The 27,263-nt window shown below is 61.2% G+C and overlaps 3 protein-coding genes across 3 annotated transcripts; 2 read left to right on the plus strand and 1 right to left on the minus strand.

Moving 5' to 3' along the window:
* Positions 1–520: 520 nt before the first annotated feature.
* Positions 521–6,100, plus strand: HEPACAM (hepatic and glial cell adhesion molecule). The gene is made up of 7 exons (XM_027710794.2): positions 521–673; positions 2,668–3,009; positions 3,241–3,522; positions 3,628–3,721; positions 4,218–4,291; positions 4,378–4,448; positions 4,527–6,100. Exons 1-7 carry the CDS (start codon positions 589–591, stop codon positions 4,812–4,814), a joined length of 1,236 nt encoding a protein of 411 aa, XP_027566595.1. The 5' UTR covers positions 521–588; the 3' UTR covers positions 4,815–6,100.
* A 504-nt stretch (positions 6,101–6,604) lies between these two features.
* On the plus strand, positions 6,605–14,852 carry ROBO4 (roundabout guidance receptor 4). Its single transcript, XM_039384756.1, is given in 20 exon segments — positions 6,605–6,668; positions 6,706–6,834; positions 6,923–7,201; positions 7,279–7,417; positions 7,492–7,619; positions 8,302–8,414; positions 8,529–8,748; positions 8,837–8,958; positions 9,559–9,730; positions 9,810–9,960; positions 10,035–10,165; positions 10,742–10,918; positions 11,001–11,292; positions 11,377–11,931; positions 12,022–12,141; positions 12,236–12,625; positions 12,706–13,046; positions 13,151–13,285; positions 13,382–13,493; positions 13,495–14,852. Coding segments are annotated over 20 exon segments (3,801 nt in total). The 3' UTR covers positions 13,526–14,852.
* Positions 13,502–27,122, minus strand: ROBO3 (roundabout guidance receptor 3). Its single transcript, XM_039384755.1, has 27 exons — positions 26,905–27,122; positions 24,195–24,521; positions 23,219–23,376; positions 22,299–22,419; positions 22,088–22,226; positions 21,542–21,669; positions 21,337–21,461; positions 20,714–20,885; positions 20,412–20,623; positions 20,078–20,159; positions 19,825–19,993; positions 19,572–19,738; positions 19,215–19,339; positions 18,915–19,134; positions 18,721–18,833; positions 18,454–18,625; positions 18,148–18,333; positions 18,046–18,069; positions 17,943–17,976; positions 17,759–17,862; positions 17,465–17,674; positions 17,216–17,375; positions 16,977–17,144; positions 15,521–15,627; positions 15,363–15,440; positions 15,179–15,286; positions 13,502–15,098 (listed from the first exon to the last, which is right to left on the minus strand). Exons 1-27 carry the CDS (start codon positions 27,053–27,055, stop codon positions 14,884–14,886), a joined length of 3,975 nt encoding a protein of 1,324 aa, XP_039240689.1. The 5' UTR covers positions 27,056–27,122; the 3' UTR covers positions 13,502–14,883.
* Positions 27,123–27,263: the final 141 nt, after the last annotated feature.

The raw sequence follows: 27,263 nt of genomic DNA on the forward strand, positions 1-27,263 counted from the left end.
ATCCTGCCCCGCATCCCGCTGCCCTATTCAGTGATGCCCGGGAAACCAGTGCTAATTGGCATCGGAGCTGGAACGAAGCCTGGATGTGACCGCAGCTTCGTTTTAGAGCCTGGGAAGAGAAGAAAAAAAGGGGGGGAGCTCCTTTGGGGTGGGGGTCCAGCTTCGAGAAATGCCCCCCTAAAAGAAAATCCCAACTTAATGGATGTCCAGAGCCCTAAATCTCATTGGATTGTCCACAGAGGGGACAGCAAACCTTATTTGGGCTCGATGGGGTGATGCCCCCAACCTCGAGTGTGCCCCCGGAACTGGGAAAACACGGAACTGGGGGTCCGTAACAGGGGAAAATTGCAAATCTGAGTGTTTTTTCCTCAAATAAATGTCAGCTCGAGGCCGCTGGGGAGGCGAAAGCCACCGGGACACAGGGCTCTATTGAGAAAGGCAAGAACAAAAAAAAAAAAAAAAAAAAAAAAAAAAAAAAAGAGAGAAGGGAAAAAAATAAATTAGCCGGGCGAAGCGCCAAGCCGGGAGCTCCGAGGGACGTGCCCGGAGTGGGGAAGCGGAGCGGTTCGGGGGGCGAGCCTGCCCGAAATGTGGGGAGCGCCGGCCGCCCCGCGGGGCCACCCCGCTCCCCCCTGCTTGCTGCCGCTGACCTGGCTTCTGGCGCTGCACGCAGGTAGGGAGACGTCCCGTTTTTCCACGCTTTTCCCATTTTTCCATGGGGTTTGGGGGGATCCAGATGGAGGTTGAGGGCCGGAGGGTGATGATACCGATACCTGACGGGGGGGTGGAGGGGGGTTGAGGTGGTTTGCTGCGCTGTCGAATGTACCCTCTGCTTGGGAGGCAGGAAAAAGGGGGTGAAATTGGGAATAAAACTGGGGAAAACACTTTCTGGAGCAAACCGGGTCCTGATGGGGGGGTGAATTTGGCACCGCCCCCACCCCGAGTTTCTCCCCAGCTTTTTGTCTTCCCCAAACCCCCTTTTTTCCTCATTTTTCAGCGTCTCCAAATCTATTTTCTTACCCATTCTTCAGCTTTCCTAAAAATCTCATTTTTCACCCCATTTCTAGGTTTCCCCCATCCCATCGCAACTCTGGTTTCCTCCATCATTTATTCCCTAAATCCTCACATTTTGGGGTTCAATGAACCCTAAACCACCCCATCCCACCCCGTCTGGCAACAAAGAAAATCACCTGCAACAGTTTTGCCCCATTTTACCAAAGTTTGGACCCGAAAGAAGCCCTGGGGAGGCTCCATTTCCCCCCAGATGAGGACGATGGATGCAAAGCAAAACCAGCTGGGTTCATTGCTGGCTTTGATTTAGACCCTAAAAAAGCACCAGGGCTGCAGCCGGGGCACCTCAAAAATGCTGTGGTGCTTTTTGCAAAGAAATAGGGATTTATGGCATGAAAGAGCTGGCAAATGAGGATTTTTGGTGGTTTTTTTCAACAGAAGTCGTTGATACAGTCTGGGAGATCTGCATCCCTAAGCCAAGGGATACCGTAGGAAATGTTGCCTGATTTATTAATTAACTCCCAAATTTATTACCCAGAGTGGCGAAAAAATTAGGAATTGGGTTAAAAAAGGGAAGAAACAGTTCAAGAGCAGTGATTTGGAGGTGTGCAGAGGGTAAGGATGCACTAAAGACCACATCCCCATCCCGTGCCTGGGTTTTCCCTATGGAGGATGCCCTAAATTCGGCGAGTCAGGGCATGTTTGCAGGGCAAGTGTGGCGTTCCCGAGGAGGACGGACGCACGGACGCTGCATACCAATAGGTCCCATGACTTTTCGGGCTTGTTTAAGGCCTTTCTTGCTCCTGCTTCGCCCTCCCCAGCTGGTTTTCCCACTCTCCCCTCCTCTTCAATATGGGGTTTGTTCGCCGTCAGATGACGGCATCTGGACGGGGGATTCATAGATGGGACCCCTGGGATGGCAAGAGAGGGATGGAGCTAAGGTATTTCGGGGAGAGAGGATGTTTTTGGGAGGCCCCTCCCCCAAAACCCATGTTTTTCCACTTTTTCTCTGCCTTTTTTTTGGCTTAAAACCAGCGATGAGGAGCGATGCACGTGCACTGACGCCCGTGATGCAGTTTTGCATCTGAGGGGGGCTTTGACTGGACAGTAGCATTCAATGGGGGTGGCAGTGGGATGCAAAATCCTCCCCCCATCATTTCTGGGGGGATTAAGGCACCTTTGCAAAGCACAGCATTGATCTGGGCACTGGGGGGGGGCTCACCCCCCGTGCAGTTTTTGGGGGGGTGATGATGAATCTTTGCCAAGGGTTGCATCGAGCCGCCTCCCACCCCTCTGCATTTTTTGGAGAGATGTGTGCATATTTGCTAAGGGTTGCATCAACCTGACTTCAGGAGCACTCCCTCCTGCATTTTTGGGGTGATGCAGGAATTTTTGCAGAGGGTTGGTCACATTGGCACGACTGCAGGACCACTCCCACCCCTGGTGAAGTTTTGGTGGTGATAATGCATCTTTGCAGGGGGTTGTACTGACCCACCTCCCATGCCCAAAGCAATGTTGATCTGGGTTCAGAAGGGCTCCCACCCCCCTTTGCAAAGGTCACGGAAACAGGTTGGGCATTTTGGGGATGCTCTGGAAGGGAGTTCCCCAGTTTCCCCCGTGCTCAGCACCCCCCAAGGTGTGTCTCTCCACCCCAAGGTCTGCTGGCAGGAGTGAACATCACCAGCCCCACGCCGCTGGTCCGCGGCACGGCGGGCAAGGCGGCGCTGCTGTCGGTGCGCTACGCCAGCGCCAGCGCCGACAAGCCGGTGGTCAAGTGGCAGCTGAAGAGGGACAAACCTGTCACCGTCGTCCAGTCCATCGGCACCGAGATCATCGGCAACCTACGGCCCGACTACCGCGACCGCATCCGGGTGCTGGAGAACGGCTCGCTGCTCATCAGCCCCTTGCAGCTGGCTGATGAAGGCGCTTACGAGGTGGAGGTGTCCATCACCGATGACACCTTCACCGGCGAGAAGACCATCAACCTCACCGTGGACAGTAAGGGCAAGAAGGAAGGACATCCCGTGGAGATTCGGTTCTCCATAGGATGTCTTCCCTGACCACTTTTGGGGGGGGGTTTCTCCAACTGAGGAGTGGTTCTGGGGGTTTCAACCACCTCGCGCAGCCAAGTTATATCCCTGGTGGGGTTTTGCTGTCTCCCTTCCTGTCTCCTGGGCCCAACTGTCCCCCGAGACATGGTGTCACCATGATTCCCCTGCTCATCCACAGTTCCCATCTCGAAGCCACAAGTGCTGGTGGCCTCCTCAACGGTGCTGGAGCTCAGCGAGTTCTTCACCCTCAACTGCTCACACGAGAATGGCACCAAACCCACCTACACCTGGCTGAAGGATGGGCGGCCACTGAGCAATGACTCCCGCCTGCTCCTCTCCCCCGACCAGAAGATCCTCACCATCACCCGTGTCCTCATGGCTGACGATGACGTCTACAGTTGCCTGGTGGAGAACCCCATCAGCCATGGCCGCAGTGTCCCTGTGAAACTCACGGTCTACCGTAAGCCACTGTTCCCCCCTCTTGCACCCCCAGGGTTACTCATCCCTTGCAGATACTTCCAGCTAAAATTTTGGGGGGTTGTTCCCCCTCGTTTCTCTCCCCCAGGCCGGAGCTCTCTCTACATCATCCTGTCCACAGGAGGCATCTTCCTTCTCGTCACCCTGGTGACAGTTTGTGCCTGCTGGAAACCCTCCAAGAAGTACGGCTGGGGGTAACGTGGGAGCCAAAGGGGGTCACCCTGTCTTGTCCCATCCTGTTTCGTCCCGTCTCATCTCTTCCCATTCTATCTTGTCCTGTCCCACCACATCATACCTCATCCCATCCTGCCTTGACCCATATGTCCTGTCCCATCCCATGCTATCTCTTCCCATCCCAACCTGACCCATCCCATCCTGTCTTGACCAATATTATCCCATCCTGTCGTGACTTATTTGTCCTGTTCCACACCATCCCATCCCATGCCATCCCACCTTGATCCATCTCTCCGATTGCGTTCTATTCTATTCCATCTGTTCACATCTCACTCCATCCCATCTTGTCCTATTCCATCCCACCCCATTCTACCTCCTTCCATTCCACCCCATCCCATCTCTCCCTCCCAACAGCAATGGGCCCTTCCCTGGCTGAGCCGCAGGCAGCCCCCCCACTGCCCCCACCGCGATGCCGGTGCTGCCCCATCCCCTCTCCCTTCCCAGGGAGAAGCGACAAGCGGAGACACAACCGGCCTCCGACTACACCGAGCAGGATGAGGAGCGCCTGAAGCACGAGGGTGAGTGCCAGCCTTGGCATGGCGGTGGCGGGTTGGGGGAACACCAATGCCGCTGGCACTGTGAGCAACACCTTGCTTCCCTACAGCCGAGGGCATCCCACGGAGCGGCGACCACGAGCGCAAAAACCCAGTGGCCTTGTACATCCTCAAGGATAAGGTGAGCAGCCGGTAGTGCTGGTATCGTGCCGGTACAGGGTCTCACATCCCACGCTCATCTATTGTTGGCTTTTGGCAGGACTCACCGGAGGCAGAGGAGGATTCACCACCCGAACCCCGCGGCACAGTTGAACCGGGTTACACCAGCTCGCCGGTACCAGCGGCCGGTCGCTCGCCGGGGCCGGTGGGGCGTTCGACTCGTCGCTACCATCGCTCGCCAGCCCGCTCGCCCGCCTCCACGCGGACCCACCGGTCACCACCGGGTTCGCCAGCGCGCTCCCGCGGCGCTCCGCGGCTGCTGCGGACTGCGGGCGTCCATGTCATCCGGGAGCAGGAGGAGGCCAACGCCGTGGAGATCAGCGCCTGAGCAAGGGGGACTGCGCGCGCTTCGGCGGCGGCGTGCGACAAGCGGGGACACTGGCACGGCCCCGCTTCCGCCACCGGGCATCATTCCACTCGGCGTAAAGTCACTAATTTCCTATTGATCCCACCTGGAGCTCCCCTCTTCCGTCCCCCGTCTTCCTGGGGCGTCGCTTTAATGGCTTTCTCGCCGGGATGAGCGTGCGGGGAGCATGCAGGAAGCACACACGTGTGCAGAGAGAACATGTGAGCAGTGCACAGAGAGAGCACGAGGGAGGGTGTGCACGGAGCGTGCAGAGAGAGCGTGCAGGCAGAGCACGGAGAGAGCGTGCATGGAGCGCGCAGGAGAGCACACAGAGCACACACAGGGGGTGCACGGGGGCAGGCACGAGGGTGGGCAGCGAGTGTGCACACAGTGTGCAGGGAGAGGATGCCCAGAGCGTGCAAGAGAGCGTGTGGAGCACATGCAGAGAACACACATGGAGTGTGCAGCTAAGACTGCACTGAGTGTGAGCGGAGTGTGCACGGGGTGTGCAGGTAAGACCATGCACGGCATTTCCGGGCATGCCAACACTGGGTGTGTTCTCTGAGCGTGCACAGAGCACACAGGGACCACGAGTGTGCAGAGAGAGCCCGTGCAGAGTGCACATGGAGCACGTGGAGAGAGCATGCACGCAGGATTTGCATGGAGAATGCAGCGAGTGTGCAAAGAGCGTGAGGAGAGAAGGGTGTATGCAGCACTCGCACGGAGCAGCCACCGAGTGCGCTTGGCACGCGTGGAAAGGTGTTTGTGCACGACGTGTGCAGCTGAGTGTGCTCAGAGCGTGCAGGAGCACACGGGAGCACACGCACGGCACGCCAGCGACCGCCTGTGCACACGTGTGTCAAAGAGCACCGTGCCTGCCTGCCGTGGCACACCCCCCCACGCGTGGAGCAGGGCATGCACTGGCACACAACCTCGCCCAAGCGCACACATGCACAGAGGCGGCCTAAACAGGGGCTCCCTCCTGCCCCCCCAGCTCCCCGGATGCACCGTCCCCTAAATGTGGGCTGGAAGCCCTGGCCCGAGCGCTGCCCCTCCACTGCACTGGCGTTTTCTGTGAAAATACCCCGGTTTTGGGGCACACACTGTCGTCTCCCCCCCAGGCCTTCCCAGGAAATAGGTTTAGGATGAAAAGCAGAGAGCGGCCGGCCAAGCGAGCCGGGCCCTGGGGCACCCAGGGTGGGTGCCGGGGCACCCTGGAGTGCTTGGGGTGCACTACTAACCAATAAACTAAACATACTACCCGGCCAGTGGTGGCACCCTTGGGTATCTTTGTGGAACAGGGACCCTCCCCAGGGTGGGGGGGACACATGAGAAGTGGGTGGCAGCTGAGACCACACGAGCCCGATGCTCCTGGCTGGCACTCGAGTTTCAGCTTGAAGAGCCTGGGAGACCCTGGCCTGTTCACTCTGGTCCCTGCTGATGGTGTCCTCAACTGAGAGCTCATTTCTTCCTCTGAACATAGCAGAGGATGGGGGGAATTTATTGTGACTAATTAAATTCATTAACTGCTGGTGTCCCCAGCCCCACTGTCTCCAGGTGCTGCCAGTGCCACCGCACCCAGGTGCCCCCACTGCCACGACGGGACTGAGCTGTTTTTGTTCACCACAACCAGCCCTCCTTCTCCCCTCGGCATTTCCCGGCCCCCACATCCGGCTATTGTATCCCCCCCATCCGGAGGCAGATCCGGCCCCGGTGCTGACAGGGAGGGACTGGGATTTTGGGAGGAAGCGGGAAGGATGGCTGGGGCTGGCATGGCGGGCGGCTGGGCGACGGCGCTGGGCCTGGGGCTCTGCCTCGCCGCTCTGCACCGTGGAGGTGAGTTCAGCCCATGGGGGGGCAAAATCCCCTTAAGTCTGTCCCCTGCCCACCCTGGGGCTGAGACTGTGCCCGCCTGGGGCATCCTCCAGCATCCTGCCACCTCCTTGTCACCCCACAGGCTGCCACCCCCCCAGCGCAGCCACGGCACCACAAATTCTGGCTGGTAAGGACGCTCGGTGGGGGTGATGTGGGTGGGAGGACCCCAAGAAAATCCTGTCCCACTCACCCACGGTGTGCCCTCCCCACGGCAGTGCTGCGGGACAATTTCCGCCTGCAGCCGGGGGATCTGGTGACCACGGCGGGGCAAGCGTTGGAGCTGGACTGCGTCCCCCCCTCGGGGCACCCCGAACCCCGCGTCACCTGGAAGAAAGACGGGGTGACCTTGGACTTGGTGGGTGACAGGTATGTGGTCACCAATGGGAAGTTGAGGGTGGCACCAGCGCAACGGAGCGACTCCGGGCTCTACATCTGCGTGGCGGCCAACGTGGCAGGCAAGAGGGAGAGCCGGGGTGCCCGCGTCTCCGTCCTGGGTAAGCCAAGGGTCTCCCGTGGGTGGTGGGCATGTCACACCCGGCCGTGATGCCACATCCTCAATGTCACCCTGCAGAGAAGCCGACCATTGTGCGGCACCCGAGCGACGCCGTGGCGGTGGCCGGCAGCACCGTGGAGCTGGGCTGCGGCGCCCAAGGTGACCCGGCGCCGCGGGTGCAGTGGCACAAGGAGCGTGGGGACCTGCCCTGGGGCAGGTACGTGGTGGCAGAGGGGAGGTGTCCAGTCCCTGGGGTGGGGATGGAGCTGATGGAGAGCTGGTGACCCACAGGCACGAGGTGGACCGGGAGCACACTTTGCGCATCTACGCCGTGACAGCCGCCGACGCCGGCACCTACGTGTGCACAGCGCAGAGCCAGCTGGGCACCGCCGCTGCCGCCGCCCTCCTCCACGTGGAGGGTCAGTGGTGGGACTTCACAGGCACCCAGGGCCATCTGGGGGTCCATCTAACAGGGTCCATCTAATGGGGTTCATCCAAGGGGTTCATTCAAGGGGAGTCCATCAAAAAAGGGTCCATCCAGCTGAGGGGATCCATTCAAAGGGAAGGTCCATCTAAAAACATCCATCCAACAGGATCCGCCTAAGGGCTCCATCCAGGCAAGTCCGTGTAAGGGGATCCACTTAAGGGGACGCATTGAGGTGGGAGTCCATCCAAGGGGATCTCTTCAAGAGAGCCCACCTAAAGGGGATCCAGCCACGCTGGCTCCTACGAGAGTATCCGTTTTAGGGAGTCTGTCCAAGGTGGGGGTCCATTAAAGGGGGATAGGACAAGAGGTATCCATCCAAAGGGTCCCTCTAAGAGGTACACATCAATAGGGGTGTGTCAGGGGGGCCCATCCCATGTCCACAAAGGGAACATATCAAAGGGGGCCCATCCAAGAGGTCCATCCAAGATGTGTCCATCCAAGACAGACCCATGAAAAGGTATCTGTCCAAAGGGGTCCCCCCCAAGGGGTACATCTGAGTGGATCCATCTAGGGAGACATCAGGTACAGGTGTCTGAGGTGGGTATCTGGGTAGGTGCCAGGGGACTCCACTCCTGCCTGGAGCTGTCATTAGCCTTCCTCCCTCTGCCCCACAGATCGACTGCCAACGGGCCGGCGGGACGCTGCCCCACGGGACCTGCTGGCTGTGCGGCTGCACCTGGACAACGGCACGGCGCTGCCCACCGCTGCTGTCCGGCTCCGCTGGAGGGTCAGTGTCGTGCCGGAATGTCCCCAGTGGAGGGCGGGGATGGGACACGGGGATGAGGCTGGAGACACATGCCCATGTCCCACCATGACTCGGAACCCTTCCCATCCCCTTCAGATGCTGATGCCGGTGCCGGTGCCGGTGTCCTACATGGTGCTATACCGCAGCCTGCTCCCGGCCACCACCCCTTGGGTCCAACACGATGCAGGCAGGGAGCTCAGCACCATCATCCCCGCGCTCCGCAGGGGCTACAAGTACGAGTTCAAGGTCCGACCCTACACTGGAGGGACCCAGGGCTCGGACAGCAACAGCAGGCACCTCTGGATACCTGAGGAAGGTGCGCTGTATGTCCCCAGGGATGCCTGGGTGGAGAATAGGGAGGTTGGTTGGGGGTCCCAGGGGTCTCAGCACCCCTGTCCCGGCAGTGCCCAGCGCAGCACCCCAGCAAGTCACCGTGGGCCAGGCTGAGACGGGGAACGGCACCGTGGTCGTGAGCTGGGAGCCACCTCCTCCTGAGGCCCACAATGGCATCATCCGGGGCTACCAGGTTTGGGGTGACAGGGTGAGGGGGCAGGGCTTGGGGGGCTTCTGACCAAGGAGGGTCCATCCAAGGGGATCCATCCAAGGGGTCCATCCAGGAGGGATCTCAACATGGGGGTTCATCCAAAGGGGCTAATCCAGGTGGAGGTAAATCCCAGGGCATCTGTCTAGTGCCATTCATCCAAGGAAGCTCATCCAAAGGGGTCCAGCCTAGGGGAGTCATCCAAGGGGGTCCACCCAAGGGGGATCCATCAATGGGGGTCCATCCCAGGGGAGTCATCCAAGGGGGTCCACCCAAGGGGGATCCATCAATGGGGGTCCATCCCAGGGGCATTTACCCAAGGGGATCCATCCTAGTGGCATGCAAGGGAGCCCATCCAAAAGGGTCCATCTAAGGGGGATCCATCAAGGAGATTCATCCAAGGGAGCCCATCCAAGTGAGTCTATTCAAAGGGGGTCCATCAATGGGAGTCCATCAAGGGACATTCATTTGAGGGGGTCCATCCAAAGCGGTCCATCCAAGGGGATCCATCCACAGGGGGATCCATTAAAGGGGGTCCATCAAGGGTAATCATCTAAGGGGACTCATCCCCTTGGTGCCTGCCAGGTCTGGTCAGTGGGCGAGGGCTGGCAGCGCCCCACCAACAGGACAGTGGATGGAGGCACCCGCAGCCTGGAAACCCTCCTCCCACACCCCGGCGTCGAATTCTGTGTCCAGGTGGCAGCTTTCAACAGCGCAGGGCTGGGGGTCCCCAGCAACACCACCTGTGGTGTCCTGGGTAGGGGACGGGGAGCAAGGCGGGGAGCGGGTGGGGGTCAAGTTTGTGACACGAGGTGACACCAGTGGGACCCTTGCAGGGCTGACAGCGGGGAGCAGCGGGGTGGTCCAGGCACTGCGGCAGCCTGCCGTCATCGCAGCCGCCGGCTCCATGCTCTGGTTGGCCTTACTCGCCCTCCTCCTCCTCATCTGCCAGCGCCGCGCCAGCCAGGACGCCGCAGCTCGCCGCAGGTGAGAGGCCTTGGGGTGGGGGATCCCTGCTGTGATGGGGTTGGGATGCCCTGACAGCATGCCTTGCCTTGCAGGCTGGTGGCTGGTGACTCACCGTGGCTCGGTGGCCCCTGGAAACCCAGCTGTGCCCCCCGAAACCTCAGCAGCAGCAGCAGCCTCAGCAGCCGACTGCTGGGCAGTGACAGCAGGGACCCCCACCCCTCCAGTGAGCCCTGTGGGAGCTGGGACCCTCACCTAGTGCCATGAGACCCCCACCCCTCCAGTGAGCCCTGTGGGAGCTGGGACCCCCACCTAGTGCCATGAGACCCCCACCCCTCCAGTGAGCCCTGTGGGAGCTGGGACCCCCACCTAGTGCCATGGGACCCCTACCCCTTCAGTGAACCCTGTGGGAGCTGGGACCCCCACCTAGTGCCATGAGACCCCTACCCCTTCAGTGAACCCCAGAGCTGGCATCCCCACCCGGTGCCATAGAAACCCCACTCTCTGCCATGGAGCCCCCACACAGGGTATTCTGGGCCCCCCACCTGGTACCATAGGACCCCTGACCTGATGCCATGGGAACCCCCACCCAGGCCTAGGACCCTCACAATGTGCTATGGGACCAGCAAAGTGTGCCCAAGACCCCAACCCTCTCCCTGGGACCCCAGTGCCATGGGACCCCCACCTCGGTGGTCCCCACTGCCTGTCTGCAGGCAGCAAGGACTTGAGGACACACAGACCCGAGGGCAGAGGGGACAAGGGGCACAGAGCTCAGCACCCATGACCTCTCTTACCCTCCCAGCCCTCTCCCTGGAGCCGCCGAGCCTTGGCCCCCCCACGCCCCCCAACCGCAGCAGCCCCCGTGGGGGGCACCCGCCGCCCCTCGGGGACACGGGGTGCTGCAGTGGGGGGCACCCCGGGGTGCACACCTCGCCCAGCACCCCGAACCCAGCGCCCTGGGAGCACATTCGCAAGAGAGGTGGGTATGGGGGACACACGGGGGGACATAGGGGGCACCGGGGAGGTGTCCCACGGCTCGGTGTCCCACCTCCCCCACGCAGAGCTGCATCAAGTGCACAGCACCCCGGCGCTCACGGCTGGCCCCGGCCACGTCCCTGTCACTGGAAGCGGAGGCGAGTGGGGGACAGATTTTGGGCCAGCAGCCAGGTGGCCTCCGCGAAGGGGACACGAGGGTGACACCACTGCTTCCGTGATGGACGGAGGGAACGGGCAGCTGCCAGTCTTCAGCTCCCCAAAACCACGTCGGGGCAGTGCTTCGCTGGCCTCTGGTGTCACCGGGTCACCAGCGACACCCCCGAGACCACCCCATGCCCGGCACCCACCGGTGACACGGTGAGTCTGAGTGTCCCCATCCAGATGGGTGCCCTGCACCCAAACCCCATGCTGCAAAACCCAACATGTTGCTTGCACTTGCAGGTCCCCAGCCACCGTGTGCCCCAGGGACACATCCCCGATCACCAGGCGCCCCAAGGACCTGTCCCCGTCCACTGGGATCCCCAGGGACACACCTCCACTCACCCAACGCCCCAGGGACACATCCCCGACCACTGAGAGCCCCAGAGATGTGTCGCTGGCCATGAGGCACCCCCAGGACCTGTCCCTGGTCACTGAGCACCCCAAGGACATGCTCTGGGCTAGCAGGCACCCCAAGGATGTGTCCCCAGTCCCCAGAAATCCCAGGGACATGTCACCAGCCACCAAGCACCAGAGGGACACAGTCTTGGCCATCAGGCACCCTGAGGACACATCCCTGGTCACCAGGTGCCCCAGGGACCCATTACCAGGGACCAAGTGCCAGCGGGACATGTCACCATCCACTAGGCACCCCAAGGACATGTCCCCAGCCAGCAGGCACCCAAGGGACACATCCCCAGGCACGAGGCTGCCCCAGGAGATGTCCCCAGGCACTAGGCTCCCCAAGGAGATGTCCCCAGCTACCAGGCACTGCAAGGACAAGTTCCTGGCCACTAGGTATGCCAAGGACATGTCCCCAGCCAACAGGCACCCCAAGGACCTGTCTCTGGTGACCAAGCACCCGAGTGACATGTTCCTGTCCAGCAGGTACCCTGAGAACATGTCACCAGCCATGAGGCACCCCAGGGACACATCCCCAGTCACCAGACACCCTGAGGAGATGTCACCAGTCACTGAGCACCGCAGGGACAAGTTCTTGGGCACCAGGTACCCCAAGGGCACATCTTCAGCTACCAGGCACCCGAGGGACCCATCACCAGGCACCCAAGGGATGTCCCTTCATGATATATCTGGTCACCAGGTACCCTGAGGACATGTCACCAGACACTGGGCACATGAGGGACACATCCCCATCCACTGGGCACATGAGGGACACATCCCCAGTCACTAGACATCCTGAAGAGGTGTCCACAGTAACCGGTCACCGGAGGGACATGTTCTTGGGCACCAGGTACCCCAAGGACATGTCCCCAGCCACTAGCCACACCAGGGACACATCACTGGAGACCAGGCACCCAAGGGACATGTTCCTGGCTACAAGGTACCCCAAAGACATGTCCCCAGACACCAGGCACCCAAGGGACAGGTCCCCAGTCACCGGGCGCCTCTCACCAGCGTTCAGCGACGGGGTCCTCACGCAACAGCAGGTGGCTGAGGACCTGGAGATGGACCAGGACACCACCTGCCTCAGGTATTCCCCACCCCTGTGGGACACTCCCACCATGGCAGCGCCCCCCGGTGCCATCAGTGTCCGCCCCATGTCCTCCCCAGACCCCCGGCACCAAGCACACCACAGTCCTTCTCACCACTGCACACCTACGGCTACATCTACGGGCCACCAGCCTCCGAGCTGGGCGAGGAGGAGGAGGAGGGGGAGGAGGAGGAGGAAGAAGAGGAGGAGGAAGAGCGGACGGCGACGAGGGGCTCGCCGGGGGGGTCTCTGCTGAACGGCTGGGGGTCCGTCTCGGAGGACAACTTTGCCAGCACCCGCTGCAGCCTCGTGAGCTCCTGCGACGGCTCCTTCCTCCTGGACGCCAGCTTCGCCCGCGCGCTGGCCGTGGCCGTCGATGGCCTCTGCTACAGCCTTGAGGACGCTGACGGGCCTTACAGGGGTGAGTGAAGGGTCCCTGACGCCCATTCTGACCCCAAGGATCGTCACCTCCCTGGGGAAGGTGCCTCTGTCATGGCACCAAGGTGACGCCACCGTCTCCTGCAGGTCCCTCACCGCCACCATCACCCTTGGAGAGGGTCTTCTCACCTGGGGTCCCAACCACCACCTGGGACTGGGGGACAGCGCTGGGGGTCCCACAGAGAGTCAGGGCAGAGGTACCTCTGGGCATCACACAGAATGGTGAGCGGTGCCCCGATGCTGGGGTGACAGGCACTGGGGGTGGAAGGGAGTGCCATCTGTTGCGGGGTGCTGGAAAATGTCCCCTTTTCTTCTCAGGTGGCCAGGGGTCAGGGAGTGGCAGCCCCTGGGCCAGGGCAGGTGGTGAGCTGGGGACAGGAGGGACAGGAGCATGGAGGTCCCCAGGGTGCAGGATGCAGCAAGGCCAGTCCCCTTGGCTCGGCTAAAATCCAGTTTTATTAGGCAGTTCCCCAAAAAGGGGCTCTTTACTAGGAAAAGCCACCCACAAAGGGTGGGTGGCACCAAGGTGGGTGGGTGTCCCTCCTTCTCCAGTGTCCTTGCCCTTCCCAAGTGTTCCGTCCTTCCGCAGTGTCCCCATCCCTCCTCAGTGTCCCCATACTTTCCCAAATTCCTCATTCCTCCCCAGCATCCTCATTCTTCCCAAGAGTCCACATCCCCTCTAAGTGTCCTCGTCCCTCCCCAGTGCCCTCATCCCCCCTAACTACCCTTGTCCAGCCCAAGCACTGTTGTCCATCCCAAGTGTCCTTGTCCTTCCCCAGGGTTGTCCCCCTGACCATCCCCAGGCCTGCTGACCATTCCCATTTCTCCCAACTGTCCTTGTCATTTCTAAAAGTCCATGTCCTTCCTCAGCATCCTTGTCCCACCTCAACCATCCTTGTCCCTCCCAAGTATCCTCATCCTTCCCAAGCCACCTGTGCCTCCTCCGAGTGTCTTTGTCTCTCCTAATCATCCTCATTCCCAGGGTCCTCAGCCCTCCTGAGTGTCCTCATCCTTCTCTAATTGTTTTTGCCCTATGCACCAAGTGTCCTTATCCCTTCCCACTGTCCTCATCCCCCAGCAACTATCCTCCTCATCCCTTACTACTGTCCTTGTCCTTCCCAAGCAACCTTGTCCTTTCCCTGTGTCCTCTTGCTCCCAGGCATCCTTGTCCCCCTGCCTTCCTTGTCACTCACCATCACCCTAAACCATCTGCAGTGTCCTTGTCCCTCCCTTGTAATCTCATCCCAACTATCCCCATCCATTTCAATCGTCCTTATCCCTCACAGTCGTCCTTGTCCTTTCCTAGCATCCTTGTTCCTCCAAACTGTCCTTGTCCCCAAGATCTTTGCCCTGCTTAAGCATCAATCTTATCCCCCTCCAGCATCCTCATCCCTCCCCAACGTCCTCATCCCTCTCTGAACAACTGCCTCTGTCCCCAGGCTCCTCCTCCTTCCCCAAGCATCTTCCTTGTCCCTCCTGAGCATCCTCATCCCTTCCCAGGGTCCTCATTCCTCGTGACTGTCCTTGGTCTCCCTGAGCATCCTAATCCTCTGAATTGTATCCTTGCGCTTCCCTACCGTCCTTGTCCCAAGGGTCCTCATCCCTCCCCAAGTATCCTCCTCCTTCCCTGAGCATCTTTGTCCCTCCCCAGGGTCCTCATCCCTTGTGATTATCCTTGTCCCACCCCGAGCACCCCTGTCCCCCCTCACTCTGACGCCCACCGGCCGCTGGCTCTGTGCAACCCTATTTACATGACGCCACCCAGAAATTAAAGAACGTCCCTCCGTGTCCCCAACCCTGTCACCGGCTTGCCCTCCACTTTATCGCTTCTCCTGCGACGGGCCGGGCAATGTGGCCCCCGGGCGGCGGCGATGGCCGCTCCCTTCGCCGCGCTCCGCCGGGATCCGGCCGCGCCCCGAGCCGTGCTCCCGGGAGCTGGCGGAGCCGCGGGACGAGACGCTGCCTGTGGTGGAGCAGCTGCCAGACACCTGCCCGCGGGGCAGGCAGGAGGGCTTGCTGTAGGGGACGAGCTCGTCTGCAGGGGACGGGACAAGGTTGGGTTTCGGCAGCGACACCCCCAACCCCTTTGTCGCACAGCCGGTGGCCCTGGCTTACCGCCGCGGGGCGGGCGATGGGCGACCCTGCGCTCGGCCCCGCTGGGCTCCCGCTCTGGAGAGGGGCCGCGGGTCTCTCCCGGCGGCGGCAGCGGCGGCGGCGGCAGGTCTGCGGTGGAGAGGGAGGAGAGGGCTGAGCCCTCCTGGACCCACCTGGAGCCCCTAATTTTCCCCCCCCCACTCACCTCCCGTCTGCTTTTCCCGGCAGTAACGGCTGCATTTGGGCTTCAGGCGACTTTTAGGGGCCGCTCCGCGGTGTTTCCCTGGGAGGGGATGGCAGTGTCAGCCTCCCCACACAGCCAGTGCGGTGCCCGCCCACCCGAACCGGCCCTCCAGGGCTCACCTGCGCCGGGGGGGCAGCGGGCTCGGGGTGGGTGGCCCTCGCTGGCATCCGGAGTCACTGGGGGACTGGGTGCCTGTGGGGGGGTGCCGGCGCTGTGGGGGGGTCTCCTGGCAAAGAGGGGGTGGGATGAAGCCGAGGTGGGGCAAGTGGGATGGGGGGCTCGGTGGCCACCACAGTGCTGGCTGGCACAATCCCTCCAGAGCTGTGCTGAGGCCAGGGGAAGACATGGGGTGTTGGCACAGCTGGATGGCACTGGTGTGGGTGGGCTGAAGCACCACAGCTGGATGGCAGTGCCACATCAGGATCGCAGTCACACAGCTGGGCTGGCAAAGGGCAGATGGATGAGTGCAGTGGCACAGCTGGAGGGGAGGAGCACAGCTGGATCACAAGCCACAGCCTGACAAGGTTGTAATGACACAGCCAGCCTGCAATGGCACAGCTGGAGCACAGCTGCATAACGGCTGCTCATCTGGATTATAACCACACAGCTTTCAGCTGCACAGCTGGGTCACAGCACAGCTGGATTTCAAGCACACAGTTGGAATGCAGTGATCCAGTTGGCCCCGGATGTCACAGCTGGATTGCAGCCGCACAGCTGGATCACAGCACAGCTGTGTTGCAATCACATGTCTGGATTACAACAGTACAGCTGGAGTGCAGTGACGTGCCAGCATTGTGATGGCACTGCTGGCTTGCGATGGCACCGCTGGATCATGGCAGAGCTGGGCCACGACAGCACGGCTGGATGATGATGTCCCAGCTTGTGATGGTGCAGCTGAATGGTGATGCCCCAGTCAGCTGACACTGTCATGGATGTGACCTGACAGCATGGCTGGGGCACAGCTGGAGAGCAGAGATGGATGGTGACATCATGGAATTATCACAAAGGGACACCTGGGCCACGGTGGGACATCCAGACTCCAGTGGGACATCCAGACCCCCATGGCATAGGCAGACCATGGTGGCATGGCAGGACCAGATTGTGACAACATGGCTGGGTTGTGATGGGACACCCAGACTGTGGTGGGTCATCTGGACCCTGGTGGGACATCCTGACTCCAGTGGCAAGGCCAGACCATGGTGGAACAGTGGAACTGGGTCATGGCAACGTGGCTGGATCACAATGGGACACCCAGACCTCAGTGGGACACCTGGACCTCAGATGGCACATCTGGACCTCAATGGCATGGCTGGACCATGACAGCACAGCAGGGCTGAATGGTGACAAGATGGATGGATTGTGGGGGAACACCTGGACCACGGTGGGACATCTGGACCCCTGTGGGACATCTGGACCCCAATGACACATTTGGACCACGATGGCAGAGCAGGGGCTGGATAGTGACAACATGACTGAATCACAATGGAACACCCAGACCATGGTGGGACACCTGGACCTCAATGGGACATCCAAACCCCAATGGCACGGCCATACCAAGCGAGGCCCATCTCCTACCGGGGCAGACGGGAGCTGTCGAAGTCCCGGAGGCGGGGAATGTCCTCGGTGGTGCGGGGCGATGGCGTCAGCGTGGTGGTGGACCGGCAGCCGGAGGAGGTGGTGGGCGAGGACGCAGCGGTGGCACAGGGGATGTCCTCACCGGGGTACCACACCTCCATCCCCAACCTGCAGGGTGGAGACCACAGGGTGCGTGCTGGGGACAGCAGGCCCCTGCCCCCCCAAGCCTCCACACTCACCCTCTGGCTGCCTCGTCCTCTTCATCCTCCTCTTCCTCCTCCTCCTCCTCCTTCTCCTGGGTGCACTGGCTGAGCTCGCTGGCCGAGGGTGGAGGGGGCAGCAGCTCCGTCCAACTCACCGCTGGCAGTTTCACCGCTTGCCCCAGCTTTGCTTTGGCCCCTGCGGCAAGGCGGGATGCTGGGGGGGCTGTGGGGAGGGGACCGCACCCCCGGCTCCCCTGTGTCCCCCCACCCATCCCACCACCCTACCGTGCTCAGCCCATCCTCGGGGTGCCTGGGCGGCTGCAGCATCCATTGGCTGAGGACCCACCCCGGGATAGGGGGTCCCATACTGCGAGAAGGGACGGGGGAAGGTGCAGAGCTCCTCACTGTCCGCCTCGATGGTGCTGTAAACCGGCCCCTCGCCGGCCCCTGCCCCAAACTGCTCCGTCTGGGCGATGTAACGGGTGATGCCGGCGTCTGCAGAGGGCGGCTGCCGCCATCAGGGCTGACTATGACCCCCCCAGTCAGAGCTACCCACCCGCCCCCGTGCTGACCCCTTACCATTGTAGTATCTCTCAGCGGTGCCCAAGCAACCCGCAGCACTGGCTGTGCCGCCACCGTGCCACGCGTCCGCCAGCCACGGGTAACCACTGCCGGCGGCTGCCCTGCAAGGAGACGGGGGGAAGGGATGCTGGTGGTCAGCGCTGGGGCTCCTGGAGAGGGCGGGGGATACCTGGGGGGTTACCTGGGGCTGCCGCGCGCTGGAGTCGGGAAGGCGACTGCGGAAAGAGAGCGGGGTGAGGACGGCGAGAGGCCGCGCCGGGACCCCGCGCCACCTGTGGGCTTACCGGTGGGTGTGTAGGCAAAGGAGGCTGTAAAGAGAGGGGAAATAGGTGGTGGTGGGCGATGGGTGAAGGGTGGGGGGTCTCAGGGGTAGCACCCCCCTCTACCGGTGAAGTGGCTGAGCTCCTTCTTCCTGCGGCGGCGGCTGTAGAGCCAAGCGGCGAAGGCGGCGAGAACGACCCAGCAAGCGCTGCCGACGCCGGCGATGAAGGCTGGCTGCCTGGCCACCTCAGCCAAGCGCTCGGTCATGCTGCTCCCGCCCGCTGGCTCCGCATCCCGCTCCACCAGGGGGGCTGCGAGTGACACGGGGAAGGGGGACACACCGGTGGGATGCCGAGGAGCCATCCGCAGCACCACAGTGGGTGACCCCCGCAACTCCCCACCCGTAGGTGCGGCGGTGGCAGGAGACTCACCGACGCGGATGGGGACAGGGGCGCTGCGGGCACCCACACCGGCGCCAGTGGCGGCGGCGACTTCGGCGTGGTAAGGGACGCCGGGGACCAGTCCCCGCAGCACTGTCGCCAGCACCGTTCCCTCCACGCTCTGGTTGATGTGGTAGCGGCTCTCGTTGCCCAGGCACCAAATCTGGGAGCGGGGAGGGAAAGATGAGGGACGCCATGACATGGTGTCATGGGTGGACAGAGGGGACCTGCTACGTCCCTGCTGCTGTCCACCCTTACCCGGTAATCCCGGATGACGCCGTTCTGCTCGGCCAGTGGTGGTGGCTGCCACGAGATGCGGACACTGGTGCCATTCCCAGCCACACTGACAGCTCGCGGAGGGGCGCTGGGGGCTGCCAGTAGGGGACACACGGGATGTCACCTCCAGGTTGTCCCCTGGGGGCCCCCACCTCCCCCTCCACTCCTACACTCACCCGCCTCGGGGGTGCGCAGAGTGCGCACGGCGCTGTCTGGACCCTGGAGCTGACGGAAGTAGGGTCGGACCTTGATCTCGTAGTCCTGGCCCCGGCGCAGCTCGGTGAGCAGGGCCCCCCGCTCCTCCGGCGCCCGCACCGCCCGCGCCTCCTCCCAGCGCCCACCACGCCGCCGGTACAGCACACGGTAACCCTGAAGGAAGGGCGCTGGGCGCTCCACCTGCGGGGCCAAGAGGAGTGTGGGATGGGGGGATGCTCGGCACCGGGAGCCCCGTGCTGGCAGCGGGGTGCGGCACTCACGGTCCAGGAGAGGCGGACGGCGCCCAGCGGCAGCACCACGGGCTCCTGCAGGTGCACAGCCACTTGGGCCAGCTCCCGCTGCACCTGCTCGGGGTCCAGCCCTTGCTGCGTGGGGCTGGCATCTGCTGGAAGCATGAGAGAATGGAGGGGCCATGGACATCCCCGCTGGCGTCACCAAGTGGAGAGGCCACGGTGACACCACGTTCCCATGGTGGGTACGTGGGAAACTCCACCGGCACCACTGGGTAAGGACAGACCCAAAGGTTTTGGGTGCATGGGCACGTCCATGTGTGTCACCAAGTGGAGGTGGATGGTGGGTTCACAGACACCTCCACCGATGTCACCGCTGGGTCTCACCTTGGGTGCGCACAGGCTCTGAGACGCCGCTGGGGTCACTGAGCCCGTAGGCGTTGACCGCCCGCACCAGGAACAGGTAGACGGTGTCAGGGACGAGGCCGCTCACCGTGTGGGTCTCACCCTCCACATCAGCTGCCACCGTCCGCCACGGGCCACCCGCTGCCTGGCTGCCAAGGGACAGGGGTGACCCGTGACGGGGTGGTACCGGGCCACCACAACATCCCTGCGGCCAGAGAGGATGCTTGAGTGATACCTGAAAGCCTCCACTATGTAGGAGGTGACATGGGTGGCATCGCTGTCCTTGTTCGCTTTCCAGCTCAGGGTGACACTGCTTTTGGTGATGTTGGTGACCACAGGGGTGGAGGGTGGCCCGGGGAGGACTCCGGGCACAGGGGAGGGTGGGGAGAGGTCAGATTCATCACCTGCAGAGAGATGTGTGGAGGTCTGGGGTTGCTTTGTCCCCGGTGCCATGGTGTCCCTGGTGCAGTGACATCCTTGTGACCCACCTTGCACCTCCAGGGAGCTGCCCCAGCGTGTCTCGCCCGCTGGGCTGGTGGCCACGCACTCATAGAGCCCAGAGTCTCTCACCTGTGGGGGGGAAGAGCTCCTGCCCCATCACCCTGAGCACCCATCACCTCGGCACCCACCCCCCTGGGCACCCACTGCCCTTTGTACCCACCACGCTGAGCACCCACCACCCTTTGAACCCATCACCCTGAGCCCCAGCACTGCTTGTACCCACCAACCTGAGCACCCACCTCCCTTTGCACCCCCCCACACCCACTGCCCCCTCCCCTCCCTGCAGTACCCCCACGGGTGCCCCTGCCGGGGCCGGCTCACCCGGAGGCCAGTGATCTGCAGGGTGCCGTTCTCCAGCAGGCTGGCACGGGACTGGGTACCCACCAGGGCACTGCCATCCTTCAGCCACCCCACGCTGCCCGGGGGGTCATCGCCCCACACCCCACAAGGCAGCCGGGCCGTGGCCCCCACCGGCAGCACCGTCCGGTTAGCGGGAACGGGGCTGACCACCAGCGGGTGGAGCTCGGTGGGTGCTACGGGGGGAAAACCAGGAATTGCTGGGTGGTGTGGTGGGTGCCACTCGTGCACCGAATGTGCCGGTTCTCTGCTGGTGCCAGACTTACCCCCCATCACCTCCAGGCGTGCCCTGGCCAGGACGCTGCCGGCCACGCTGATGGCCTGGCACAGGTAGTGGCCGGCGTCGCTGGGCTGGACATCGGTGATGGTCATGGCACCTCCGGGGCTCACCCAAACACGGCTGGAGGGGAGCGGGGGCTGGCCTGGGAACAGCAGGGTCTGGGGAGGGAGGGGCTGAGTGAGAGGGAGGGAGAGGTGGGATGGGACATGGTGGGGACAGGGATGTGCCTGGGGACAGGAATGGGATGGGGTGTGAAGGGATCAGATGGAATGGAATGGAATGGGGTGAGGATTGGGATTGGGGTGAAACAGGGTCAGGGATGGGATAAGGACTGGGATGAGATGGTCATGGGTACTGGGTGGGGATGAGGTGAGATGAGGATGAGATGGGATGAGATTGGGATGGGGATGAGATACTGACAGGCTGAGAATTGGGATGGGGATGGTGATGATAATGAGGTGGAATGGAAGTGGAATAAGGGCGGTGATGGGATTGGGATGAGGATGGAATGGGGACAGGGATAGGGTGGGAATTGGGATGAGGACAGGACTATGGCTGGGTCTGGGGTCAGGGATGGGGACAGGGATGTGGACAGAGATGGGCACAGACCTGGCTCCCCTCCTTCTGCCAGAAGACAGCGGGCGGTGGGTTGCCCTTGCTCTGGCACTGGAAGGTCACGCTCTGGCCAGGGGTGACAGCCTGGTCGCGGGGCCCAGTGACGAGCTGGGGGGGCACTGCCACAGTGTGGGGAGAGACAAGGGCTTGCCCAGGCACTCCACCAGCACCCAAGGGTGCTCCCCAGGGCCCCCCTTACCGTGCACAGTGAGGGTGCCGGATGCCTCTGACCTGCCCACGCTGTTATCGGCCACACAGGTGTAGGTGCCCTCGTCCTCTGCTCGCAGCCGGCTGATCCGCAGGGTGTTGTCTGGCAGCACCTCCCACCTGGGGGAACCCCGTGAGGATGTAGCACCAGCAGAGTGCTGGGGCACCAGGACAGCGTGAGGTGCCAAGGGGTTGGGATGCAGTGAGGATGTGGGATGTGATGAGGATGTGGGCACAAGAGGCATCTGGGATGCAAGGAAAATGAGGGATGCATTGGGGATGTGAAATGTGGTGAGGATGTGGGATATGGTAGGGATATGGGATGCAATGGAGAAGCAGGATGCAATGAGGACATGAGGTGAAATAGGGATGCAGGATGTGCTGAGGATGGAGGGTGCACCGGGGTTATAGGATGTGATGGGGTACGTGATGTCATGGGGATACCAGGCTGGCACACACTAATGCCACCCAGCTGCACTGCAGAGCCCTGCACCGATGGCCCCGGTGCCCTGCATCAGCCCCCTCACCCCCTGCTCACCTTCCCAGTGGCATCTCGCCCTCCTCCTTGTGCCACCGCGCCGCTGGCTGGGGATCCCCCACTGCCTCGCAGGCGAACTCCGCCGTCCCCTCCACCAGCACTGCCTGGTTCAGGGGCCTCTTGCCGAACGCCGGGCGCTCTGTGGGGCAGCCGTCAGTCCCGCCGGGATGTCATCCACCCCTCAGCACCCCAAACATTGCACCCCACGCACCAAAGACCACCAGCTCGGCCGGCTCGCTGTCCCTCTCCCCCACCACGTTGGTGGCCACGCAGACGTAGACACCGGCGTCGCTCTTGCGGGTACTGGCCACCATCAGCTTCCCTCCACGGATCTGGGGGAAGCACATCACATCCCCCATCCCCATCAAATCCAGCATCCCCATTGCATCCTGCATCTCCACTGTATCTCATACTCCCACTGCATCCCAAATCCTTATTGCACCTCCCGTCCTGACTGCATTCCCTATCTCCATCACATCCCACATCCTGGCTGTATCTCACATTCCCATTTCACTTACACCCTCATCACATCCCATATCTCCATTGCATCCCAAATCTCTGATGCATCCCACATCCCCATTCCCACATCCCCATTCCCACATCCCCATTCCCACATCCCCATCTCATCCTGCATCCCAGTCACATCCCACATCCTCATTGCATCCGAACTCTCCGCTGCATCCCACATGCCCCTCGCATCCCCATCATATCCCACATCCTCGCTGCATCACACCCTCATCACGTCATACATTCCCATTGCATCCTCATTGCATCCCCCATCCCCATCACGTCCTGTATCTCCATTGAATCACAGATCTCTGTTGCATCCCCCATCCCCATCACATTCCACTTCTCCATCGCCTCCCCGTCACATTCTGTATCCTCACTGCACCCACATTCCCACCACATCCCACATCCCCAATCCCCTTCGCATCCCCATCGAATCAGGCACCCCCATCACATTCCACACCCTCACTGCAACCTTAATCTCCGTTTGCATCCTGCATCCCCATCGAATCCCGCATTCCACATCCCCATCCTGTATCCCTCTCACATCCCACGCTCCTCCTGCATCCTCTATCCCTACCTTATCCCACACCCCCATTGCAACACCCCCGCCCCGTCCCTCACCGTCAGGTGCTCGTCCTTGTCGCTGAGCCGGACTCCGTTCTTCTTCCAGGAGACGCTGGGCTCGGGATGGCCGCGGGGCGGGACACACTCCAGCACGGCCGGTTCTCCCGCCGCCACCACCACATCCCCGGGGGGCTGCCGAAAATCGTCCCGCAGCACTGGGGGGACACACCAGCCCGGCCTCAGCTCCCCAGCCCCGGGAGTGGCGCCTGGGACACCGTCTGCGTTGGCTTTAGCTGATTTTAGTCTATCTTCATTGATTTTACTTGATTTTCAAACGTTTTCAGTTATTTTCATCTGGTTTTATTTTGTTGCAATTATTTTTGTTTATTCTCATTTTCATTTGTTTCCAAGTATTTTGACTTCTTTTAATTTCTTTTGTGTTCTTTTGTTGTTATTGTTACTTATTTTCACTTCTTTTCAGTAATCTTCACTTCTTTTCATCTATTTCCAATTATTTTGATTTTTTCATTATTTTTGTTCTTCTTCACTTATTTTCACTTATTTTACTTTTTCATTTATTTTCACTTCTTGTCACTTCATTTCTTTTTTCCCCCACGTTTTAATGTCTTTTCTCCTACTTTCATTCATTTTCACTTACTTTCATTTTACTCTTTCCATCTACTTTCACTCTACTCTTCCCCCATCTACTTTCACTCATTTCCTCTTTTTTTTTTTTTCATTTCTTTCCCCTCGGTTTCATTTATTTCCAGTGTTTTTCGCTTCTTTTGAACTCACTGAAATTTCTTCTCATATCTCTTCACTTATTTTATTTATTGCCAAATACTTCCTTTTCCCTTCTTTTCATGTATTTTCCTTGCTTTTATCTCTTTCCCCCTCTTTTCCCTTGGCAGCGCCACGCCCGGGGATGTGAGAGCCCCTGGTCCCACAGCCACCGGAGCGGGTTGGTGACACCAGACCCCTAAACCCCCACCCAAATCACCCCTCAGCCCCTCTCCCTCTCCCCAGGACTCACCGGCCACCGCCAGGGAAGCGTTCCGGCTGGTGGCCTCCCCCAGGTAATTCCTGGCCACGCAAACATAGACCCCCTCGTCGGGCTTGCCCCGCCGCCCGTGCAGGATGCGGAGGAAGAAGAGGGAGCCTCCCGGCAGGAGGGTGCGGTGGGAGCGGGGATCCTCCCGGTCCGTCTCCACCCGCTCCCCGTCTTTGTACCACTCCACGGCCGGGGCCGGGCGCCCCTCGGCCTTGCAGCTCAGCGTGGCCGGTTCCCCTTTGGAGACCAGGAGATCCGTGGGGTGCTCCACGATGCGGGGGGCCGTGTCCTCCAGCAGAGACTGGGACCCTGCGGGAAAAATTAGGGGCGTGGGGAGGTGGGGCTTGTGAGGGCTGAGCATCATCCGCGCTTTCCTGGCTCCAGCCCCTGCTTTGCTTGGAGAGCAGGAGATGAGATGAAGTGTGGCGAGGTCTCCCCCTCTGCCCCATCCCAGGGTGGGTGCCGGTGGGGAGGGAGCGGGCTCAGACAGGGACAGTGGGACAAAGCAGCTCCGCTGCCAGTAATGGCCCTTTGCCACCCAGTTTCCGACTGGGCATCCCTGTGGAAATGGAGTTGTGGCTAAATTCTCCCCAAAACAGGGATTTTTCCATCATCTGCAAGTGCTGATTTTCCGTAGCAGAGCCAGTAACTTCAGGCTGCAGGAAACACTTAAATTCAAGTTTAAAAAAGCCCCATATTGGGTCTGTGGGGCCGTTGCAGGAAAATTCCCCCCCGCTGGGGCATGGGAATTAATGGATGCTCATTAATGCCGGCATAATTAATGCTCGTTAATGCTGGGGCCGGCTGGGCTGAACCCCGCGTGTCCCCAGCGCCGCCCGGGCTGGCTCGGCAGGTCGGTCCCCACGTGTCACTGCGTGTCACCGTGTGCACAGGCACACGCCACTGCACGCACATACATGCACACACACACGCCTGCACACACGTGTGTGTGTAGTTACAGACACACACACCCCGGCACACACGTGTGCATTCAGGCAGGGGCGTGTGTGTCCTTACACATGCACACGCGTGTGTAGGCATGCAGAGGGACACACACACGTATGTATGCACATACTCGTGCATACATGCCCACTGCACATGCATGCACACACATGCACACTGACATACATGCACACACATGCCCACTGCACATACATGCACACACATGCACACTGACATACATGCACACACATGCACACTGACATACATGCACACACATGCCCACTGCACATGCATGCACATACATGCACACACATTCACATACATGCACATACATACACACTGCACATGCATGCACATACGTGCACACTGCACATGCATGCACACAAATGCACACTGCACATACATGCACATACATGCACACCACACATACATGCACATACATACACACATGCCTGCACATACATGCACACGCATGCACAGGTGTGTCTCCTTTCTCCTGCCCCAAGTCTTGTGGCGGGATGTAAGGGGGGGGGGCTGCAATTTGGGGAGCCCGCGGGGTTGCCATGGGGACAGGATGTGGCTGCCATGGGGACGGGAGGGATGCTGCGGGGTACCGGGTACCCCCGGGGGGCACAGCGGGGACTGAGGGGGCCGCAGCTGGGCCCGGTGGCTAATTGGGATGAGCGGGGGGTCAGGCCAGACCCCCTCCTGTGCCCAGCCGGCTGTGCGGGGGCGGGGGGTCCCGGGGGGTTTGGGGACACCCCCTCCCTCACCAGCCACCCAGAGCCAGATGGAGGGGGACGTTCAGACCAAAAAAGAGGGGAAAAGCCCAAAATAGGGTTAAAATTCAGGCAGACACCCCCTCCCTCATCTCCTCCCCCCACCGCTGCTCTGTCCCAGCTCGGGGACACGGGGCTGGTTTGGGGACACGGAGAGAATTAGGGGACACGGACCTGGTTGGGGGACACTGGGATGGTTTAGGAATGTAGAAATAGTTTGGGGACACAGGGCTGGTTTGAGGACATGGAGTCTCTCCCAGTTCGGTGTCTGGGAGTTGGTTTGGGGACACAGGGGCAGCCTGGGGACATGGGACTGGTCCTGGTTCAGAGACTGAGGATGGGCGTGGGGACAGAGGGACTGTTTGAGTACACTGAGTCACCCCCACTTTGGAGTCTGGAGATTGGTCCGGGGACATAGGACCAATTTGGGAATGACATGTCTGTCCCAGCTCGCAGTCTGGGCACTGATGTAGGAACACAGGGACAGTTTGGGAATGGGGACTTCTCCTGCATCAGAATTGGGAACACAGAGCTAGTTTGGGGACATTGGGTCAGTCCTGACTTGGGGACAGCAGTCTGGTCTCGGTTTGGGGCCATGGACACTATCTGGGGATGTAGCATCACTCCTGGGAGTTGGTCTGGAGACAAGGAGCCGGTCCCGGAATGGGGACGTGGGGCTGGTGTGGGAAGACGGGGTCAGTCCTGGACTCGGGACACGGGGCAGGTCCCAGTTTGGGGACACAGGGACGGTTTGGGGGCATCAGCTCCATCCCGAAGTTGGGACATGGGGCAGGTCCCGGTTTGGGGCCACGGGGCCAGGTTGGGAGCCCAGTGTCGGTGCCGGCGGGGTCCCGGCTGGGGCGGGGGGGCTGCAGGCTACTTCCAGCATCCTGTCAGGACCAGAAGTGGGAACCCCGGGACGGGAGGACAGCGGGACCGGGGGCCACGTACAGGGACCGGGGGCCACGTACCATTACCGGGGGTGAGATCGGGCAGGTGGAGCGCAGCGATGGAGCGGTTGATGCCGAGCAGGAGTGAGGAGGAGGAGTTGGAGCCTTCGGCCCCCAGCGAGTCGGCGAACAGGTTCATCTGCAGCAGCGTCTTCAGCAGGTACCGCAGCATCCTGCCAAGGCTCGGCTCAGCTCGGCTCGGCTCGGCTCAGCACCACACGACCCGGCACGGCTAAGACCAGCTCAGCTCAGCTCGGCTCAGCCCAGCCCGGCTCAGCCCGGCCCGACTCGGCTCAGTCCAGCGCGGCTCAGCCCGGCTCGGCTCGGCTCACTTCGGCTCGGCTCAGCCTGCGGCACCGCCTCCCGGGTGGGGGGACGGG

The sequence above is a fragment of the Pipra filicauda genome, unplaced genomic scaffold (genome assembly GCF_003945595.2).
Source record: "Pipra filicauda isolate LSUMZ 115617 unplaced genomic scaffold, ASM394559v2 scaffold370_size807399_pilon, whole genome shotgun sequence".
In the NCBI taxonomy this organism is placed as follows: domain Eukaryota; kingdom Metazoa; phylum Chordata; class Aves; order Passeriformes; family Pipridae; genus Pipra; species Pipra filicauda.

What these genes read in the sequence shown, in the direction of transcription:
- ROBO3 (XM_039384755.1), bottom strand. Translation starts at nt 27,055, where the DNA reads ATGCTGCGGTACCTGCTGAAGACGCTGCTGCAGATGAACCTGTTCGCC. An exon ending in CCCTGTCCCCATCCGCGTCG is followed by an intron (nt 18,334 to 18,453) that starts GTGAGTCTCCTG and finishes TGTCACTCGCAG; the next exon opens with CCCCCCTGGTGGAGCGGGAT. An exon ending in GACAGCTCCCGTCTGCCCCG is followed by an intron (nt 15,628 to 16,976) that starts GTAGGAGATGGG and finishes CCTCTTTGCCAG; the next exon opens with GAGACCCCCCCACAGCGCCG.
- HEPACAM (XM_027710794.2), top strand. Translation starts at nt 589, where the DNA reads ATGTGGGGAGCGCCGGCCGCCCCGCGGGGCCACCCCGCTCCCCCCTGC. An exon ending in CATCAACCTCACCGTGGACA is followed by an intron (nt 3,010 to 3,240) that starts GTAAGGGCAAGA and finishes GCTCATCCACAG; the next exon opens with TTCCCATCTCGAAGCCACAA. An exon ending in TGCTGGAAACCCTCCAAGAA is followed by an intron (nt 3,722 to 4,217) that starts GTACGGCTGGGG and finishes CTCCCTTCCCAG; the next exon opens with GGAGAAGCGACAAGCGGAGA.